The 22,356-nt window shown below is 43.9% G+C and overlaps 1 protein-coding gene across 2 annotated transcripts in view; it reads left to right on the top strand.

Annotated features, from left to right (window-relative positions):
• The first annotated feature begins 1,469 nt into the window (after positions 1 to 1,469).
• The window catches only part of stim2b (stromal interaction molecule 2b), a 29,484-nt gene continuing 8,597 nt past the window's right edge, over positions 1,470 to 22,356 (top strand). Inside the window, exons 1-2 of one of the 2 annotated variants that reach the window (XM_031850861.1) lie at positions 1,470 to 1,769; positions 16,463 to 16,593. In XM_031850861.1, coding sequence (XP_031706721.1) covers positions 1,637 to 1,769; positions 16,463 to 16,593 — 264 coding nt within the window. In that variant the 5' untranslated portion in view covers positions 1,470 to 1,636. The remainder of the gene's footprint in view (positions 1,770 to 16,462; positions 16,594 to 22,356) is intronic. The other variant, XM_031850860.1, reaches the window with a different exon arrangement.

Consider the following 22,356-nt stretch of genomic DNA (forward strand, 5'->3'; position numbering starts at 1 on the left):
TGATGCACTTGATAGTGTTGTAAATATTGTATTATAAACACCAGCATTGCCCTTTAACTTTACTTTAATTTCCCGCGCTGAGCGTCTTCAAAAAATGACCAAAAAAAAAAAACCAACAACGTGCTGTCTGCATCAGCCAATCAGGTTTTGCCATGTTGGGACACTCCAGCCAATGAGAGCGCGGAGCCGGGAGGAAAACTTGCGTGGCCCTCGAGCAGGGAAGTGAAGAACAATGAAGCGGGTCTCATCCTCCGCGTCATCATGACAGGAACAAAAAATAGAAAAAAAAAAAAAACGCAAGTTAGTGGGGAGGATTCCTCCAGCTCAAGAATCCCTATAGGCTCCACAGACACCCAGAGTTGCGTCACCCGTTCACACTGCATGAACACCCGGGGAGCATGGACGTGATGCCCTGTTTGATTTCTCTAAAAAATAATAATAAATAAATAAATAAAAATGCTTCCCCTCATGCCTTGCACGCAGCAGTAGTTGTGGCCAAATTAAAACCAAAATTAAAGCTAAATGTCTGCCCCCTTCCTCCCTCCCTCCCTCCCCGGTCCTGATGTCAAATCAGTCTGCATACTGACTTCCGCCCTCGCTCCTCGGCTTCCCCTCCCTGGTCTGCGTCGGCCCGGCGAGCAGCCGCTATGACAGGAGGGTGATACGGTATCACGCCGAGCCGCGAGGAGCTGACTTAAAAAACAAACAAACAAAAAAAAAAAAAAAAACTTCATTTAGACAAGTAGGCGGATGTCGCGCGCCGGGAGAAGGATTAGGGGAAACGGAGGACGAAGAAGCGAGCGTGTTTTTCTGATGCGATGGGATTTGCTACTTTCGTGTGAAGAGGCGGACCTATGAGACGCTGCGAGTCCAATATGCTGAGGCTGTCCCCGGTGTTTGTGTACTGTACGTGGAAGTACAGAGACTGTTTTCTTCCAACTCACAGGCCTACGTAAGGATTTTAATACAGCACTTGGTATTTATTTCTAGCCCACGGATATCCACGGTAGAGAAGGAAAAAAAAGAAGCTCCTGTCGCGTGGTCTGTTTTGGACAGGGAATTCCTCCAGACGAGACTGCATGTGCTTCTCTGCTTCGGCGTCAGTGTTCACTACGCGGTCTTTTATTATAAGCTCATATATTATATATATATATTTTAAATTGGTAGAATTAGACATGGGGGACTGGCTTGTCGTAGCTTGCAGCAGTCACCCCTCCGACACAGCCAGTAAACCCATTAGAGGATATTAGTGTTTTTATTTTTTTGGAAGGGGGTCTCGTTTCAAAGTAGTTTGGCTCGTCTCTGACCCACGATGAACTATTATTTAGTGGGTATTTTATACTCTTCTGTGACGGTAATCTCCTGTTTTTAGCTCTTAGTCTACTGCGGGGATTTTTTCTTTTTAAATTGGTGCATTTCCAGCTGTCTCTTTTTCTTCTGACACCCCATATTTTATCCTGCTTAAAAAAAAAAAAAGACTCTTTATTTATTTATTTATCGACTGGCTATTGCTGTGTTTTCTATTTTTTCCCCCCACCCCACGGGATTTTCCCCAGTCATCCCCACTCCCGGTCCCACGGATACGAATTACTAGCTCTTCACCTCCTTTTTAAAAATTTTTTTTTTTTATTCCACCATGAGTTACATCCACAAGGTATTGAATGTTTTGCTACGTGGACTCGTCATCTATGCGGTACTGGGCTCTGAGTGCACTTACTCGAATGATCTACCCAACCACGCGTCTGATGCTGCAAATGTAGCCCCCACAGGTAAGCGCACTCCATGTCGTATATATACAAGTGTGTCCATGTACAGTGTTACCCCTCCTCTTCCTCCTCTTCTTCGTGCACCCTGTGGCTTTCTCAAGGAAAGCAGAGGAATGACCTGCGCAGGGGCTTAATGGATAGTGATGCATTCACCTTTTTTTATTTTTTCTCTCTCTCCCTCCTCTCCCTCCTCTGTACATTACCGAGGAAACGCATGACATGACAGGAATTCAGGATGCGTCCTCACTTTAGAGTATTTACGGTAATCGTGCCCTTCATGTGTCACCGGGGATGCTGCGGAGGGTAAACGTGTACATCCATAAATAATATGGAAATACACACGCATGCAGTGCAGGAAGTAACATGCAATTTGTAATGACCGGTTCCTTCTAATACAGGAAGCCCATCTAAATATTCTCTGTTGACATTAGCAGGTGTTTTGTTGATCATTGCCGGAGGGCCACCACAGATAAAACAGAAGTGTGTGTATACATTGATAGTGGTGACATATACGATTAACTGTTTAATCCATAGTTTTACTTCTACATTGATACCTTTAGATTCCTGCTAGCGTGTTTTCGGTGCGAGGCTACTTTAAACCCACCTGACTGAATCAGATACCAGGCTTTATTTTTAATTTATTGTAAATCTGGATTGGTTCCTATTCATCTTCTTTGAGGTTCTGCTTTCAGTCGACATGTAAACCGCTCGGTTTCATCCTCTCAGAGGCGGCCTCAGTCCTTCTCACATATACGGCGTAATTGATAGTTGACTAAGGTCAAACAACGCTCAAGGTGTCTGTAATAACTGGTGGATATGCAACTGGAGCAGACATTCATGTAAATATTTTCATATCGTTCTAAATAATTTTTGACAATCCTGCGGAGAATTGTTTAAAGCTGTAGAACTTGTTTATATGCACTCGGCAGTTTGTTAGGACTCTTCTCTCTCTTAATGACGCAAAGGATTTTGGGGGAATTGGTGTTTCTACCCTTTTGTTTTTTTTGTACGAATTGAAGAAACCAGATATATTCTGTTACATGCTATGTGTTCATTAATGAGCATTAGATGCGCTGGTAGGAACATTGTAGTCTTTATGCTAAGCTATGAGCCAACCGGCTGCAGGTTCGCATGCAATCTTCTGATCTGATGCGCGAATATGTGCAATTCCACAGAAAACTATTCCTCTTAAACTGAGGTCTGTTATCTGGAACACTTCCAGCCGCATGTCGTGACCTACATCAGAGGGTGAAATTAAGTGGAGTCATGGAGATGATACAGTTGACCCCTTCTTGAATAGAAACATTGGTTCTGACCTCCCCTCCATATACGACCGAACTGTAAGCATGGGATTGAAATTCCATGCTTATGGTCATTTGATGGCAACTGAACCATCTCCATGACATCTGATCAAACTCCACACGCTGACGCCGGCGACCAAAAAGCGTGAAACATCTACCCACCCAAATGACCCTAAACTGTCCTCAGCTCACTAAAGCCTTACAGGCAGATTGTCCCGCATGAGTCATGCAAGGTGTCGCTCATGCAAATATTAGCTTTCGCTTTGCTTATGTAACTCCACGTTGAAGCAACATTTGAAATGCTAACTTCAAGTGTATTGTTTGAGTCATGTGCACTCCGGCCTGTGTGCAGAAATACTAAATGATCCCTGCGTGTTGACACTGACAGGAAAGGTGTGGCAACTTAAGACGCACACGCACACAAAGCCTTGTAACTGGAGGCTTACAAGACTCATCTATTTGTGTTCATCTAACACATCAACCCCTGATGCCCGTCGGTTAGGTAATAAACCTCGTCCCGGGACAGCTGTTAAGCATTCGTGGCTGCCTGTTTTTACAAGTGTAAAGCAGCTCTTGGAAATAAACCAGGGGATATACAATATATTGATTATTAAGGAGGAATAAAAAGCACACTTAACACGCCCTTTTAACACGACAACAGCCTGATGACAGTGTAGAAAAATGGGCCGTGGGACGGCGTCTCCCCGTGAACAATGAAGTGCAGTGGATGCAGGGATAGTGGTGATTTAACACAGTGAAAAGGTCAGCTGCCCTTTTCACTGATCTTGGCGTCAGGCATGAGAAAGTACATGTCTCTGTGTGTGTGTGTGTGTGTGTGTGTGTGTGTGTGTTAATGTTTGTGTGTATTCGTGTAGCCCCTGTTTATACGGAGTTGACTTGATAGATTAATTGCTGCCTAAGTGATCTTGAATTATGTTTGTGTTGCTACTTAAATGCTACTTAATCTTGGTTTTAATGTGTGATATATTTCTAACAATTCTACTTTAAAACAGGTCAATTTCAAAGCTTGAAAGCAAGACTGTGACTTTTGAAAGACAGATTGTTCCTTTTACAAATTAAAAGCTTAATTCACAGGGAATAAAACGCAACATTGCTAAATTCAATACCCTTGTTGCTGCAACCGTAGTTGGTCTGGTATAATTACTAGCTTATGGAAGCTAACTTTAGGTAACTGTTGCTGTACAACAGACACTACTGAGACTTTATCTCTCTTGTGCTGATGTTGCTGTAGCTTAGCATTTTAGCTAAGTTTAGCAAGTAGCATTTTCACTTGTATAGTGCAGCTTTAATGACACTTGCTCAAAGATGTTTGCACATTCAGAAAGTGTGTTACACTGCCGAGTGATGCTCTTCTTTGGGAATTATTCATTTTGCCTGCAGGTATATTTGCGCACGTACAGTTTGTGCCTGTGATTGTTACGCAACGTTCATTAGTAATGTGTAATATGTTTCTTGCCCTGGTAATTGAGGTTTAGAGAAGAGGCTGTTGTTATTGAAGCAGTTTAGGGTTCAAAGCTGCCATTTTGCATGCTGTGCGTGGTGAGGGGGTGGTGGTGGGGGCGGATTAGGTTTAACATTTGGTGGGTCGGGCAGCTCCATGTGATTGAGGATCTTCAAAAGACCAGGCCAGAATTTTAGAGAAGCTGGGCTTTGGTTTCAGATCTAAAGCAGAGGACGATTAAATAAGTGTGCAATTTGTCACATTTGAGCACCTTTGTCAGAATATCTTACACGGTCTGCAAAGTGTAGAAATGTGAATGTAAAATGTTCAATGTAAATATGGACAATATGGCTTAAGATTCATCCTTTTTGGAGAGTATCATCTTGTAGCTGCAGTTTCTTTCTTTCTTTTTTTTTCATGCGCCAAAATTAGAGATGTAGATAGGATGTAAACAACAGGAATCATAGATCATCTCTACAAACCTCAAGGAAGAAGACGGTTCGAGCAAAACATGGGACCAAAGCAAGAAGAGAACGAGGCATTGGTGAAGGGGATGGTTGAGTGGCGACGTGAACGTGGTCTTCCCCCGATTTAATGGCGTATTTAGCTTGTTTGGCGTTTCAACAAACAAAGCCCTTCCCCTCTGACTGCGAGGAACATCCAGTTCTCAAGTAATGTGCTCTGCTGCGTGATAGTTTTCTCAGAAACAGGGCCCCCGTTTAGCGAAAGCTTTACATAATTTACAGACGCACAAACTGTCCTGTTCTAGGTTAAATCGCCCGGACTCAAAAGCAGTAAAGCAAACACGAGCAGATCTCTCTCACACTCCACTTGTCACGTACGACTACATGATCTGTCATGTTTGGGGACAGTTTGCTGGATATTGCTTTGTTTATATAGCAAAATCAGAGGCGACCGGTGGCTATCTCGGAGCACAGTGACTGCATTAATACAGGGATTTGTTTGGAAAGGAGGTTCAACATTTGCCTATTTCGCCAGTGCTTGCTTAAGTACTGCGGGGAGCACATGAATTTGCATTTTGCGATACTTCCGTTGCTGCTGGCGTCCCGTGTTCTGTCCCAGTAACGCACTGGCTTGAGGAAAGCCAGGCTTCAGAGAGAGTTTTGGGTTCACTCTTGGGGCTAATTGTGACAGAGTGTCGGGGCGAACGTGGAGCGAGTCGTAATGTCCCGGTTCTGTGGTGTTCAGCTCAACAGGCAAAGCCGTTTCCTTTCTCTGACTAGAACAGACTGTTCTGAGGAGTTCCTCATGAGCCAAACACACAAAAAAAAAAAAGACCAAAACTTGTGTAACCATTGCTGAGAGCTCTTCTTACATCTAAATGAAGCTGATGGGAAAAGACTGAGCCAAAAGCAGAGTGAATATTGGAGCTACTGTCATTCGGGTGGCCACAAACACAAATGATTGCTCTGCTCGATAGGTACATAGTCAAATGTTTGCCATATCAATTTCCCAGAGCTGAAAAGTGCACTCAGTCGAGTGCAGATCTCTGCCAGGTTTGTCCCACTGTCCCCTCCCAAAGAAAGAAGAGTTGAATCTCTCTCAATTGTCCCTCCTGGCTCCCTTACTCTCAAGATGGCGGAGCAGGAGCACACATGGGTGCTTTATTCATCTTGTATCGTGCCTGAATTTAGTTGACCATAAGCTATCTGGTATTTAAAACCATAAAATAAGCCAAAAGTTGACAGAGTCGGTAAGGCCTGTTTTTAGACGAGCTGATCGCCGGAAATGCCTTTTGCAACCGAAGCAGTTGTTCATCACTTGTTGGCCAACCAGAAGAGGAGTGAGGAGTGTGCATGCAACGGACTGGCCAATAAAATAGGTTTTTTAAAAATTGTGAATCACCGCAACCACGAAAGGTCCTCGAGCATATAGTCGAAGAATCAGGCCGATGTGTCCAGTAGCACGTGAGACAGACATACAGATACTCACACTCGCGCACACACAACCGAGCGCATGATCCCCTCAAAGCCTTGCGCCTGCCGGAGATAATGACCTCAAAATGAAAGGCCGGCGACGCATCGCCGCACTGACGCCATTCAGTTGCCCTGTTGACTTCCCCCAGAATTGGGACAGCTGTCTTCCATCTCAATCAGGGGGCTTTAGGGCTGTGATCCGACCTAATGAGTCCCGTCACCAAACGGAGCAGACCCCGGGAGTATTTATAAAGCCACCGGTGAAGTTTTCCGTGTGCATTTTCCATTGCGCTCCCTTTTTTTTTGTGTGGCCGACACCGACACGGCGGGTTCCTCATCATTATCGAGATCCTTCACCGCGGCGTCGGGCCAGTCCCACTTTCAACCGGTACTCACTTGGGAGATAATGGGGCTTTGTTTAATGGTTTACCCTTCAGTGCCGGCGGTCACCGGCCATGCCGGAGAGCAGAGATCGGATTTAAACTCTTAACAAGCGCTGAGACAATCAATGACCCGATTCCCAGGAATGGAGGCATTGTTAAGTCGCTAATCCCCATTGAGTGGCTATTGTTCTTTTATTTTCAATTTCTTTTTCAATATCGCCAAAGACATATTAGCTACCTAACTCCAAATTGATGATTATGAGGAGCCAGTCACATCATCTTTTAACTCACTGTCACGCACCGGTATGTTTGAGATAATTCATTGCTTCGTAGGCAAACACGAGCAGCCAGTAAGCTGATTCATGCAGAAAGCGCCTGAGTAGGAGATGTAGGTCACTGTGCTCAGCTGTACAGTGTTTCCTGCTGTGAGTGTTCTACAGTAGCGGAGCCGTCTGCCCTCAACCAGCCCAGAGGGGACTATTGTTGTCCCGCTCCGCCACACTTAAAGGTGTTGATCCCCCAAGCTGGCAACACATGTGAGCTTGGCTGGTTAAGCCCTTTGTAATGGATGCACACAAGCTCGCAACACTACATGCCAATAGGCAGTAAAAAGCACTAAAACACATAGTGATATGTAAGGTATATGTTCCTTTTTTAGTTTAATGTTGCCGGGTACAAACACAGTGGTGCTGAAGCGGTTAGGCGGAAGCGGTTAGCGGTTAGGCGGTTAAGCGGAAGGCTGACAGAAAATTAATTTTAAACAATTTTGATCATTGTTTAAGTCATTTTTGGTGGAAAAATGCTAAACATTTGCTAATTTTTAGCTCGTCTTATGCAAGAATCGGCTCCTTTTCATTTTCAACATTGAAAGTTATGCTGAGAGGAAAAAACAAACAAGAGGCGGTTAACTAAATGACTAAATGCATTTATACGGTACATGTGTATCCGTTTTCAATAATATACTTTTAAAAGTGAGTCCCCAAATGAAACTTTGGGAAACACTGTTATAGACTTCACAATAAATGGATTTATTGCAACAATCCCTGTTAGTTGCATCTGTAAAACGCAGAATAAAAGGCGGATAGGGGTCACAGCTAATACCATAATACTCGCCACCTTAACACAGGAAGAAGCCAACGCCATGCCCTTCACAGAAGCCTAAAATTGCCTCTGTGGCTTTCTCGCTTTGCATGTTATTTCCCGGCTAATCACTCGTTACTGGAGCACTGAAAAGTTTACTTGTTGTGAGCTTGGGTAGATTTAACCCACGAAGGTTTAATCCGATATCTTTGTTTTTCAGTGTGAGGTTACCTGTGGAGCACGTTTGACTATTTAGAAATGAGATGGGTGAACAGATGTCTACAGCCGATTGTCATATTCAGGCAAGAGGCTCTATATATATTTGAGCGGGATTCGAAGTTAGATATTGGACGTGAGGAGCCGTCCCCTCTGATTTCAGGGACTTTCCCTCGGCGGAGGGCATGTGATGAGGGTGGCCTGGGCACGAGGGGCAAAGAGCAGTGTGGATTTCTAAGGTATGCTGTCCCTTCTCAAGTCCGTGTCCACCAACACTCTGTGCTCATAACAAGCTAATATACAAGTAGAGACCAAACAGGACAAGGAGACTCGGAATCCAATGCGATTCAATGAAGAAACCATAAGGAAGCGTTGACTATGTGCTTTTCTTTTCGTCAGAAGTTTCACAGCTTCTTTCCGCTTCCCCTACATGGTTATATATAAGTCCTCTTATATAGTTACCAGGGTTGTTTTTCATTGATCAAACAAACAGCAGTTGAATTGCTTCGCCCCCCCTTGTCTTGGTTGGGGGTGTGGTGCTGAGTTGACTGCTAATCCGTCTTAGTGCTGCTAACAGTAGCATGTCCGGACCCAACAGCTGGGTTCTCAGGAGCTACTTGGCCTCCCCTTGATCTGCTCCAAAATGGGCCCAGTTTGTATTACACATCAAAGGACCTGGTAGCAACAGAATGACTTTCATTCGCTTTCTCCTCCTGCTTCTCAAAGGTCAAAGGCCTGTAAATGGTCGAGGAACATGATTTGTTTCTGCAGTGTTTCACATCAGAGGCCGTAGCTTTCAGTAGCTTGTTTTGACGTGAGATGCAGGCAGTTGGTAACCCTTTTAGAAGTACCTCACTGCCACTGTTAATCCTCTGCATGGGTATTGCATCACTCGAGTAAACTCGGCTGCTTTCTTTTCTCCAGATTTGGACTCCGCGGATCGACTTTGCTATTGTCTGAAGCGTGGCACTTATTCTTAGCTTCCATGCTGGCGTCCATATTTAGGAGCACCAAGTTAAAAAAAACAAAAAAAAACACTACCCATCAGAATCCTGTCACGCAAGGAAGGTAAAAGACATGCACAGGAAGCTGGCAGAGAGCCAAACCTGCTGTCTGCTACAAATCATTAGACCGAGACATTCCCATGCCAACACACTTACGGAAGTGTACAAAACCAATTGATCACTTAGTGCCCGCTGAGCACACAGACACTGGCTGGTTTTGACAAGCCTATTAGGTTTAAAGTTAGCAGTGAAAGTTTGAACAGGCTGCTCCTTCACATTAATGCCGTTTTAAATCTGACCGTGCACAAATCATACACCAAGCAAGAGCAGTGTGCAGTATTTAGTTTCTTTTACTGCTCGTCTCCTCCGCAATTTTCCGCTTTCTTTTACGACAATGTACTTGTAATATGATGCTTCATACTGTAAGCTATTTGGAACTGATACTTGGGTACCAAGTAGAGCTTTCATTCAAAATCCCCCCGGGCTCGAGTTCGATCAGGTTTAACGGCAATTTCCAGAAATGTTATACAACCTCTAATTTAGGGCAGTACGAATTTTAAGCCTCATTAATGATGTTGATATTCAAATCTAAATACAAATTTGAATGCTGCGCTGTTTTTTTGTCTGTCCATTCTGTTAAAACCCAGTAGGCTATATTTCTGCACAGCTGCGATTAAAAATTTGTCAAAACGAATCAGTGTTTGTCCTATATTCATTCTGCAGCGTTTCACAGACTGTGGGGTATTCAGGCAGGCTTCATTTTACTTATGTAGACCAGAGCAGCTCTCCACACAGAAAAGATGCAGATGAAGTGAAGATAACGTTGTCAGTGCTGGTTACAAACAGGCTTTAGTAGTGAAAAGAAGCCTGTTATACTTTTTCTAGGATGAGATTCCATTGTTGGCAGTTAACCAAACATTTCCAATAACTCCAGAGCGTTGGGAAAGTTGATGTTTTGTTCCCGATCTAAGCTCTAGTACCAAGTCAATGCTATAAAATCAGATTGGTACCATACTTGGTTTTGTACGGTACAATAGGGACTGGGCTCATCAGGGCTCAAGAGTAATGGCGTACCATCATCCTTGGGATGATATAACATTTTTCCGATAACGCTACATTGTGAACAACAAATGCATGTTGAAATCGGCCAGAGGAGAGACTCAAACAACTCGAACATTATTCGAACAACATGGATTCAAATTGAGGTGCTTTTCAAAATAAAATATTTCAACGCCATGAATTCAACGGTATCAAATGATTCCAGCTTTTATGTGCTTCCATACACATCTGGGTCCAATTTTGTGTTACTTTCTTCTCCATTTTGTTTTTGTTGAACCAATTAGTGTTGAGGTCAGGGAACACAGGGTACCAATCCCTTAAAGAGATGCTTCTCAGAAGTACAGTGGGAAAGTCTCAACCCTCAGCTGTCTTGTCCCGAGGCAATGAAGGAGACGAGGAACACTTAATCCCAGTTGGGGATATCGAGGCTGCAGACTAAAACGTTTTTACTTTGCCTCGTAATCACTGATGTTCATGAGTTGTGCAAGAACATTGGATCCCATTACTATGAGGCCAATGCATGTTAAGTCCTCATCATGCTTTTCATTGTTCATTGTTAACTTTTTAAAGTCTAGCATGTGATCTCGGCCCTCTTGCTCCCCATCTCACTTTCCATAGACATTCAATCTATTAACCTTCCATCCAGCGGGGCATGTCGGCGGCCGAGCGAGCTAATTAAACGAGCGCTCCGCTTGTCTTTTCATCCTCTCTCCTCCCGCTTCTCTTCCCCGGGCCGGCCACATAAATCTCGTGTTCGGTGCTGTTATTCAAACATTCCTGGGACGCCCGGGCGCAAAGAACGTCTCCTTTTCTGGACATTTTTTAGATCAGACTTTGGTGGGCCTCCACACGTTTTGCTCTGTTTGTCCCCCCCCCCTCCCCGCTTTTTAAGCTGTGGCCTAAGCAGAGGATTACTGATGCCCGTTAAGGTGGTTTAGATGGGTGAGGAATACCCTATTTCAGTGGAAATGACTGTTCAAACAGATCAAAGATGCAGAGATACCTATCCCCGATTGAATACATGACAGGGAAGTAGAAGGCTTTTATTTGTTTAGGGCAGATGCAGTGCAAACAAAGCAGGAAACCACCCGTAGAAAGGTTGTCCCAAACTCTACAGTGTGCGGTCATCGTAATAAAGATGCAGCAAGACTTTAAAGGGGCGTGGAGCCTAAATGAATGAGTCAGACCTTTTTTATTCACGCCCTGAAAATCCCCACTAGTTGCCTTCCTAACACGGCTGTTGCCACAGCGGATCCAGCTGCACCTCCGACTGTATTGTTTGCATAATCAATTGTTTCCAACACTCGGCAGATTGCGACATGGATAATACGGTTCAGGGTGTATCAGGTTTAGTCGAGACATGTTGAACGTCTGGAGCTTAGTCCGTTGTGAGGTTTTGCAAGACTTTGTTTTTTCTGGAATGGGGACTCTGTCTCTGTGTAGGTGGCTCTCAGGAAGTATGGATGATAGATGGATGGATGTCTTTTTTTCCGTGTGTATCGCACCGCTTTTTGTGTTTTGCAGTTCCACATTCTTCCGACATGCCCCTAGGGAGTTAGACAGCTCACCGGTACCCCTCTCTCTCTCCCTCTCTCCCTCTCTCTGCACTAGCTGGAGGCATTTATAGGCGGCTAATGATATTTGTGTCTTATTAATGGCTGCTGATGAGCTGAAATGGTAGACTCTCCAGAAGCTTTATTTACTTGCTTTAATACTAACCTGTCAGCTTGATTTATGACACTGGCATATGGGCGCCGGTTACAGGGAACAAGTCTGGTAGACATTGACATCACATCCCCCCTCCTCCCCCTCCCTAATTAGTGTATTGAATGCCACGCAATTAGGATTTTTTTCTTTGCTTCATTTACAAGACACTCAGATGTATGACAAGATGCGGTCAGACTTGTTGGTTGGCCCTGGAGCAAAGGCTGTAACTAACTTATGGCTGCTGATAGCATCAATGAAAAGCAGGAATTTCTAAGAATGCACTTAACATCTCACTTATCCATATGGTAAGTGCGCGTAAATGCGTGAAAGTTGAGAGGAGTTTGGCACGGTGACAGCAGATCTGATGAATCGCTGACACGGCATGACACGGTGTGGTAATATATTATGTTTGACATCCAAGCAGGAGGTCGCCTCAACCTTTAGCCCCAGTTCTTACGTCGGGGTCGAGGAGTCATGAAGTCAAAAAAGGTCAAAAAAAGGTTGAGTGGCTGCGTTGCCGAAGTGTCCCTGAGCAAAGCAAGAGTCCCCAGTCCTGGAGTCGACTTTAAACTTTGTCTAGCCTGCACGGGACAAGAGAAAGCCGGCTACTATAGCACATTGTCTGAGATATGGTTACTGTCAGGAGGCTGAAATACGAAGACACTCCTCTGTGTGTAATTGAGCTCACTCTCATCCGTTTTTTAGTATGTGGAGTGTTTGCTGACATGTCCGCCGGTCTGCTTCCTGCATGACTTCATCCTGGTCTGCGAGTCGAGTCCGCTGCCACCTGTACTGCCATCTTACACGCTTGAGTGTGTGTGAGTAGGCGCCGTATGTGTGTGGGCAAGGTGTGCGTGTTCGGTGTCTTTGCCATGACATCTGTGTCTGCACTCGGGAAAGAGAGGGAGACTGTGTGTGTGTGTGTGTGTGCGTGTGCGTGTGTGTGTGTGAGTGACAGAGCAGGAAATAGCCGAGGACATCTTGAGCAGTTTGCGGGTAAGAAGAAGCGGTGTTTTAGTGGGTATTTACAGAAGTATGATGGTGTATATGTGGGATTGACTAAAAATAAATTGTGAATGTTCGTTGTATTGAAGGTACATGTCGCCCAGTGCAATGGTTTATCTCATTGGTGTGTTTTTATCCGAGGTCGATAGCACAGAGAAACACTTAAGGTAATATAAAATACAGCTCTGTGATCAGAATACACACCCGTACTGTCACTTCTGTCATATTACCCCATCAAACCTTCGTGAGGACGTCGTTCTCCAACATTTTGAACACGCCACACACTGCGGTGGGTTTAGCAAGCTAGGTCTGCCGTATGGATTCAGTTGAATAAACATCACGTCCACGTGTCTCAAGGGATCAGGTTCAAGGAACTCCCCCAAAAACATCCCCCTAAACACATCAGACACACTCTCCTCGTTGTCTGCTTCTCCTGTCACCGACTTAACAGCTTTTCTGCTAAAATGAAGACGGTGCCGTCTTAACGGCATGCATATATTGTGCAAAAATAAATTTTTTGAAGTGTTGGGATTCACTTTAAAGGCTGCAGCTGACAGCTAAAACGCTTTTGTTATCTGATTCTTTTGAACAAAACCCGGCGCCCTCTGTGACAGCTTGCACGCATTTTTTTGAGTTGTGGCAATGTGAATTACGGGTACGACTGCTTGCTGTGTGTGCGCGTGTGTACTTAACGTGTGTGTGTGTGTGTGTGTGTGTGTGTGTGTGAGAGAGAGTAAGGGAGACCTCTGGCATTGTTGAGTTTTTACATCCTGACGGGTTAAAAATAACCCAGTGCTTTCCAATTTTGGGACCGCTTCTCCCAGCTGTTTTGATTTTGCGTGCGTCCCCCTGGAATGCTCGGGGTCACCGATGGCCACTTCCTGTCGCATGGTTCCTGATTGTAGTGCTCGCAACTGGCCCTATAAACATACTCGAAAAATAGGACACCTGGGAAGGAAAGGCTTGTGCTGTCATCTTTCTGAATCTCACACTAGGTGGCCCAGCCTAAATACTGTCGGTGAATGACAGCGTTTTTTTTGTCTTTTTCTTCTTTTATCTTCGAATGAGCTGTTTCCTCGACGAGCTTCAGAAGATAAGCTGGTTCATGAAGGGTTCTGCACACATGCAGAACAGATTTAGGCCACCAGTATAGAAAGAAATGACAAAGAACAAAAAAAAAGATCAACATCATAGAAATGTGTTTTGTAAAAGTATGCCGTTATCAATTCTGATGTCTCCGCAAAACAAAGAAAGTTAAAAGGATGTGCAGCTATCTGTGTTTGTTTGTGTGTATGTAAAACACAAGTGAAGTATTTGAGTTTCGTGCTTATTTAAATAAGCAAATAGATATGCATGCTATGCAAACAGCAGGCTATGTAAACTGCACTTCCCACCTAAGCAAATGCATTATCTAACTCTCTCAAGTTTCGGATGCTTTTTGAGCTGACAGACAGACGGACACTGCTGAAATGCGGCTGACTGAGAGCCTTATCGTGTTGATACTCTTTCCTGTCACTGATAGATAGACATTGAGCGTCGTCTAGCGTGGTTAGCTCAAAGAGGTTTGTTGAAAATGAAGTGTCAGCAATGTTTTGTGTTTCACAAATTTTGTAGTGCGCGTTGTTTGGAGGAATTACGGTAATATAACATTTTGGTGGAGGTCAAACAGGCAGCCTGGTGCACACAGGAAGTAGTATCACCCGTAATTGCAGCAGCTTAGTCAAAACACAAGTGAAATATTTAGTTCAGTGCCACCGCATCGTTATGTTAACAAGTGTGTATTTGAAAGCCACTGTGGTCCCACCCACTTTAAACAAACTACTGTAACACAAAAACAAATGTTTTATCCAACCTCTGGCACTGTATCCATGTTAGGCTCAGTCCAGGTGCCGCCCTTTGCCAGCGCTGGTTTCTCCTTTTTGACACGGACATCCACCCCAGTGTCCTCTCATCCAAACTTTGCCAAAGTGGCAACTGTATAACTAACGTGTCAAGTCTTGTTTCAGTAAACAGATCTGACATCGAAAATGCCACACGGTCACTAAATTGTAAACATGCTTATGGACTTTTTTGTAGCATTTAACCTAGCCTAGCATAAAGACTGGAAACTGCTAAACAGCTAGCCTGAGCTTTAGAAGTGCTGCTGGCCATTTTCTCAACATATAGACAGAGCCAGGCTAGCTGTTTACCTCTGTTTCCAGTCGTTATGCTAAGCTAAGCTAACCAGCTGCTGGCTCCAGCTTCATATTTACCGTACATACGCGGAAGTGGTATCAATCCTCTTATTTAACTCTCAAAGTATTTCCTCAAAGTGGCAAACTTTTAAACTCATGTTTTAACAGCATATTAATTGTACATTTTCCACATTTTTGTTTTTATATTTCAGGAAATATACGGAGCATTTGTAGTGGTTTGCCCAGATGAAAATAAATAAATAATTTGTGCATCCAAAAGCATATGTGACAACTACAAGACAATTAGATTTTTAATTGTCCTTTGTTCCCATTTTTGGCGTGTTCTGGTGGCTTTTCTGTCGTCCTTTTAGCTCCACTGATGGAGAAGCACTACTCACTGCCAGAGCCTGATCCATGTGTTTGGCTGTAGTTGCGACTCCCTCGGCTGCTGTGTGCGGCTTTGTGTTTGTTCCGAAGCTGTTGCCAAATAGGGAGAATCGTTATTTGTCGGGCTTGGACAAGGCCTTTGCTCTGCTTGGATTACCATTAATAGGCACTTATAGGTTTAAGAAATCGTTTCTGTCATTTTGTATGCAAGTTTATGGCGTGATATATATTTAAGATTGTGACTTCAATCTTTAAAAAAAATGTGGCTTTGAGTTCATGTGTGTGTGTGTGTGTGTGTGTGTGTTTTGTGGCTCCATTGAGACAGTTTGGCACCTGGCCAGCTCAAACTGCCCATCGCTAGGAAGGCTGGAAGTAATGGGCTTATTTTCCCAGTGGGACGGGAGGGTGAATGAATAAAAACAAGGGGGGGGGGGGGGGTTATGACTGGGGATGCTGCAGGAATGACAACAGCACGCGGGATTTGTCTAACAAATACGGGATTTATTGAATAATTGTCGCAGCTCTGTCTGCCAAAAAAAGATTTGAACATGTCGGCTTACTTTTAAGAAAGCAAAATAGATCTTGAAGTCATATTTATGCTACAAAACATGGACCATCTTTGCAAACACAACCTCATTGTACTTCAGTGGATGCATCTTTTGCTCTCTGTGACTTGGGAATGTAAACTCTTTTTTGCAGCATGTGTCATCTTTGTGCCGAGTATGAAGTTCATCAAGTTGCAGCAGTTCCTTGGATGGTGCTTTGAATTACCATCTGCGATAAAGATCATTTTAAAGTGGACTGGTAACACCTGTATATGTTAGATAATGCTGTAGCTAAAACTGACACAAAGAGGAGGAAAATGCTCTAATCTGTTTGCACCTGACACAGACTAATTAGACATGGGATCATTGTTTATTAAGCGTCTTCTGGCTGTTTGTTAGCCCTCGTCTCTGACCTTGAACTTGTCCTCCCCTGTAGACCCCTGTCTCATAGTGATGCCGCCATGCATGGGCGAGGACGACCGCTTCAGCCTGGATGCTCTGCGGCACATCCACAAACAGCTGGACGACGACAACGACGGGGGAATAGAAGTCAACGAGAGCGTGGAGGTGAGCTTTGTGGATTTACATTCAAGATTTGGGACGTTAAGGATTCGTTTTTGTAATTATCTTGTAAGACGAGGTGTAATAACATCTTTATGACTGTTGAGTTTGAATGCTGTTACTGAAATTTGACTGTCTCTCATGCCGTGGTTCTCATATTGTGGATATTTGACCGAGAGTGGTAGAAACTGACAACCGAGTTCACTCTGAGCCACCGTGGCCCCTGTGTCTCTTGGTAAGCAACAAGCTCCTATGTTCAGAAGACACCACTAGGGGCCGTGGTCACATTCTGTGTGTGTCTGTTTGTTGGCATCAGTCATTTTTGAACTAGCTGAGAAGTGCTGGTGTGAGAAACGGTAATACCCTTACAGCCCTTCGGCGGCCCCTCGGTAGACGCCGTATGAGACCCCTGAGGGCTGCAGTGTTAGAACTGGCCCTCAGCCCACATCAAGGCGATGCACGTCTGCGCGTGTATATCACTGTTGCCTGTATCTACTCTAAATGTACACGGAGTTTTGTCTTTATAAGGGCAATGGGCAGTGTCTGTTTCTTTCCAGCAGTTGTTTTTGGCCGCCGCTCGTTACTCAGGATTTCCAAGCTTCTTCTTTGGGCTACGGCGGTAGGCGGAGCCAGGTTTCATAGCATGACGGCGCTCCTTTAACCAAATCAGTGGCTGTCTATCGGTTAGTTTTATGAAAGACGGACATTGTCGTGTGACATGGGAGTGTGTTACTGAAACAAATGGATTCCCCCCTCCCCCCCCTCGCTTGAAACCTTACACTCAGCCAACAAAGACCTTGCTGGCACTTCCTGCTTTTCCTTCTCGTGTTCTGCCTCCCTGACACCCTTTTGTCACAGAATCTGAGAGGATGATTAAGATGAGAGGATGCTCATATTTGTAATGTTATAGCCGTGTGTCAGGATATCCAGTTCTTCATGACGTGCATTTCAGAGATGCTTAAGCTGGTGGTGAAGATGCCATGAGGTCAGTGGCGATATATGGTGACAACGACAGCAGCAAAGAAAATGATTTATGAAGATTTTGCGCAAAATATAAGATTTAAAAGCCAATTAGATGGACGGTGAAAAGGACAGGCTTCTCTTTATCTGTTTTTTGAAAACTGGACAATGCTAGACATTCATTAATTCATGCATTGAGCTGATATTCATATCAGATAGCAGCATCTGTGATGCAGTATAAAGTAGTTTGTCTTTGCAATGTAACTTCAAAAGACAGCTGACTGCAACCTATAGCAAGTGGCAAGTGGCCTTATCACCGAGTTACCTGGTAGCGCTGAAGCGTAAAAATTAGTTTTTCCCTTAAAAGTCCTCTGTAACTTAACAGCGATCAGTGTTGCTAAGCTACAGGGAAATGAACCCCTCACGGATGTATTAATACCTACCGATGTCTCACGGTTTATATCACCACACACACACAGATAACATGTACACACAGATCATTTACAGGCTGCTGACACAAGATTCATCGGTCACCACAGCATCTATCTGGAGCATTTCATTTTGAAGTTCCCTATTGATGCACCCTGATTAACAGTAACCGCTTCACCTTTGTACCTCGGCACCCTTTACAATTGCAGTATTCACCGACGTGTCACGTCAGAGTTTTTTTTCGTGACTAATAGTTATCAGTCTAGAAATAGCTCTCTAGTGAAGCAGACATATTTTTTTTTAGTCAGAATCAGTTGGCATGATAAAGGTAAAAGGGTTGTTAGTAGGTGGCTTTACCAGAACCGCCATGCACTCTCATGATTATACATATATGAGTGGCGTGAAATAAAGTGTATTTATAATCCGTGCCCAGAAATGTCCCAGGAAGTGATTTTCTTCCTGTGAAGTTGGTCTCAGATCAAAACTGTCAAATCCTTCTCCCCCTGCCTGTCTACATCAGCCTAAATAAACACAAACCAGAAACCCGGACCTCTTTACGACGGTCTATTTATAGTCTCAAAATCAAAAGTAATCACCACTTTTTTTTCCTTCTTTTTAAACTCCCTGTGCTCGACTACCGTGGAAGAATTTCATTAGGAATCAAATCCTGTTAAACATAATCCTGCCTCTGATTACTCCGAGTCTGGGAGTCGCCAGGGGTTTCGAGTGACGTCGGGGGGGGGGGGGGGGGGGGGGGGGGGGGGGGGGTCGGGTCTGTTGCTGAGCACAGTCACCAGGGACGGCAGGTGCCCCATGTCCTCGGGGGTGCTGGGCCTGCGTGCTGCCCGTCTGCCAAGGAGACGCTCGGCTGGATCGTGTTGCATCACTTTGAAATTGCAAGAACCCAACCCATGTCACAGCAGGGGCCACTGCCTTTGTGTGTGTGTGTGTGTACTTTAATAGTTCTTGACAGGCCATGCATAACAACTTGGTGGAAGAATGAGGCTTCCATGTGAGTTCTACATCTGTGGAGTCATACTGTATGAATGACTTGCGTCTTGGCGGGTGTGAACAGAAGAAACTCGAGGAGCGTCTCGGTCGTGTCTATAGAGAGGAGGTTCAAGAAGTTGTTTGACTCGTCTAGCGGGAACATTCAAGTTCAGCCAACGGTCACAGTTTATTCATGAAGTACTGCTTTTAATTGAGATGTAGGACCTTAAGCAATACAGGGTTGGTCCAAGTAAATACGTTCTGTGAGCACTGTCAACCAAATACCATTGGTCTGAATTGCAGCTGAGGGCAAAACGATGATAAAGACATTTAACAACTGTTGTAGATTCTGAGGAACTGCTTACAGTGCTACAGCTGTTAAATCAATAAGCTGTAAAGACACATTCAGCTTATTTCATCCATAGTCAGAGAACTTCATATATCTGGATGTATACCAATACTGGATTATGCAAATTACAAGTACTGCGATGGATGGTTTTAGGGCGAAGTAACATGTCTCGCTGAAAACTCTGTGAAAGCACGAGGAAGATCTTCTGAGTGATGGTTTCACAGTAGATTCTGCCCGGTTGTCATGTGTGATAAATCAGTCGTGCTGCAAACAGTTCACACGTTTCATAAATCACATCCAAGCACAACATACTTTTTTGTCCCAAATTTGTAACAAGATTGATAACGATTAATCAATCTAATAACCGACTTCTTGCAGTTTTAGCTTACTAACAGGTTTGATTAATGTGCTGTTGAGCAAAAAAAAAAAAATATAATTTTGGGCTTATGATGGATGTAATAACTCTCAGTAAGCTAGATGAGTAGACGTGCAGAGATGGAGCGATGCCGTAGATATCAGGGGTAGATAGAGTCACAGTCGACAGTCGAACGTTTTTTTTTTTATTCCCTCCACAATCGAATATTAATTTACATATTCGTTTTTTTTCTGCTTCTTTTTATTTTACTATTTGAATAAATATTGAAATGTAGAATATTCGACAGCCTTAGTCGACTGTTGGAGATAGAGCAGAGGCTCATTGGACGAGTCTCGAAACTCAGCCAGCTCCCCTGCAATCTGGAATCTGATAGGAACACGTGTGTCTTTGTTTGCTGCTGTGTGTCGCACCCCGTCTGTGCTCGGCCTCTGTCTCGAATACGAGTCGGTATTGTTGTCTTTTCGGGACTGATTGTCGGGTCTCCAGGCAGAGTTGAGGCTCTATCCCATCGTCATGTTTACAATACTCTCTATCAATCAAACAAAGTGTCAAAGTTTTTTTTTTTTTGAAAGTTTAATTTCTGACATTTAAGACTCTTGACATTTCAGTAGGCGACGTACCATGGTTGTAATTATCGCAGCTCACCACAGAGAGTCTGCAAGGCTCCCACACAAAGACCTGTCTTGATATGCGCTGCTCACCACATATTCCACAAAGCTGTCTTTGACCGTATGCAAAGCTGCTCCGCCAGTCTGCCCGCAAATAGACGTTTTATAATGAGATGGCATCGCTTTACACCAATTACATTTACTTTTAATACTCCTATCATTGTTTTCAGGACGGGAATCTTTCTTTAACAAGTGCAAAAATAGGTTTCTTTAATTGCCATCAAGATGGTTTCTCATTCATCAGGCCCTGTTCTTCTTCATGTTTGCATCTCTGCCAGCAGGACTTTATTTCTGATGAATACAGTGAGCATTAAAGGCTTTGCAGGACATTTGTTTGGACTATATTGGACACACTGTGGTCCCTCCGGTGACTCAACAGGCAGTTGGGTCCTTTAGTTGGTTCCAGTGAGAAAAACTCATTTGCATTTGTATTGAGTAAGAAGAGGACGAATGAAAAAGAAGAAGTTTTCAGGCCCCGGAGACTATTTGTCCACTGATGTGGTGAAAGAGCTTTTCAGACCCATATATATATAGGAACTCTAAAAAAAAACCCTTTTGAACATATCTCAACACCTATTGGATGGATTGCCTTGACTGCCATGTGTGGCTTTGAGTGAGATGTTGCAGCAAGTACTGGATGGATTGCCATGAAATATTTTGTCGTGGACACCGATTGGCTGTCAAGGGTCACATGCAGGTTGATTGTGTGTTTAATATCCTGCGTCACGCATGATCAGGCTTGTGTGTGTGTGAAGGTTGGTTTAGACGGCTGATAAAAGCATTTTAGATCACCAGTTTGGCCCTCCCTTATGCCACAGCCTGGATATTTGGCCAAATGAAGGAAGGGAGATCTTCTGACATGGCATGAATTATACCGACACTGAACAAACGCATACCTTTTCACCGTGTCCGGAAATCCAGAGGATGTGAGCAACGTCCAAAAATGATTTCTTGACTCTTGACAACTTCGTCCCTTCCCATCTCTAGAACATGTGATTAGAATGTACGTACGAGTGCATGTGCCAGAAGTGAATCTCACAGAGGGAGATTTGTTGTTTCAGTGCCGTTCTGTTGCCTCTCAACACCAGACTGCCATTATGTATTCAATGTCAACCTCACAGCACCCCCTCAGACTCTTTGTCCACACAGTACAGATGTGTGAGAGCACCGGTGAATGCATTGTATTGTTATGTCCTGATGAATGCAGCTGTCCAAGATGTGTTTTTAGGACTATTTCAAAGGCATCTCATGCAGTCGAAGCACTGACGGTTAACGTCTTGTCTTTAACGCAGGCACACGACAATTTTCCAGCTGTGTTGGAATCTGCGTGCGCTGATCTATCAAGTCAGATGTGAAACTCATTGATCTGTGACTATTTTGATTCGTAATGATGTGACATGTCAAAACACCCTCGGCTGCGACTGCAGCATTCAGTTTTACACGATTCAAACTTCTGTCGTCTCTCTTTCTTGCTGCTGATTTTTTTTTTTTCTCCTCTTAACAGCTCTGAGTTTGTAGCACCTTTTGTTGTTTTGCTGCTGACACGAGCAGGCAGTACATGTTGGCACTAAAAGATCGCACATTCAGCTCCCCACTGGTTACACCTTGGATGAAAACTCAGGATTTTTTAAAATCCCTCTGTGAATTTACGCTTTCGCTGAAGGCATCTTAACGAGTCATTCTACCAGCTAAGCTTCTCTTAATGTCCCCGAGCAACAATTAGGACTCTATTATAACTTATTTTTGTCTCTCCTAATGCAGTTGTATCTCCAGCTAAAGTGTATTCTTGACCAGTGTTCATTATTTTGCATGGGAAACACAGACTGGATGCTAACTTTGCGATACAGATAATGTAGCTTAAGCTGTTACCCATCAGCAGGATAGCATATGATACTTCACTGCAGTGATATCAAAGGCTAATTAGTTATCTAAGGCATGAAGGGAGTGTAAATTAGACAGGAGGTGTGAAGTTTTTAGTTTATGCAAAGGCCACACAC

This window comes from Anarrhichthys ocellatus, unplaced genomic scaffold (assembly GCF_004355925.1).
Source record: "Anarrhichthys ocellatus isolate YVR2014 unplaced genomic scaffold, GSC_Weel_1.0 scaffold11, whole genome shotgun sequence".
Lineage (NCBI taxonomy): Eukaryota > Metazoa > Chordata > Actinopteri > Perciformes > Anarhichadidae > Anarrhichthys > Anarrhichthys ocellatus.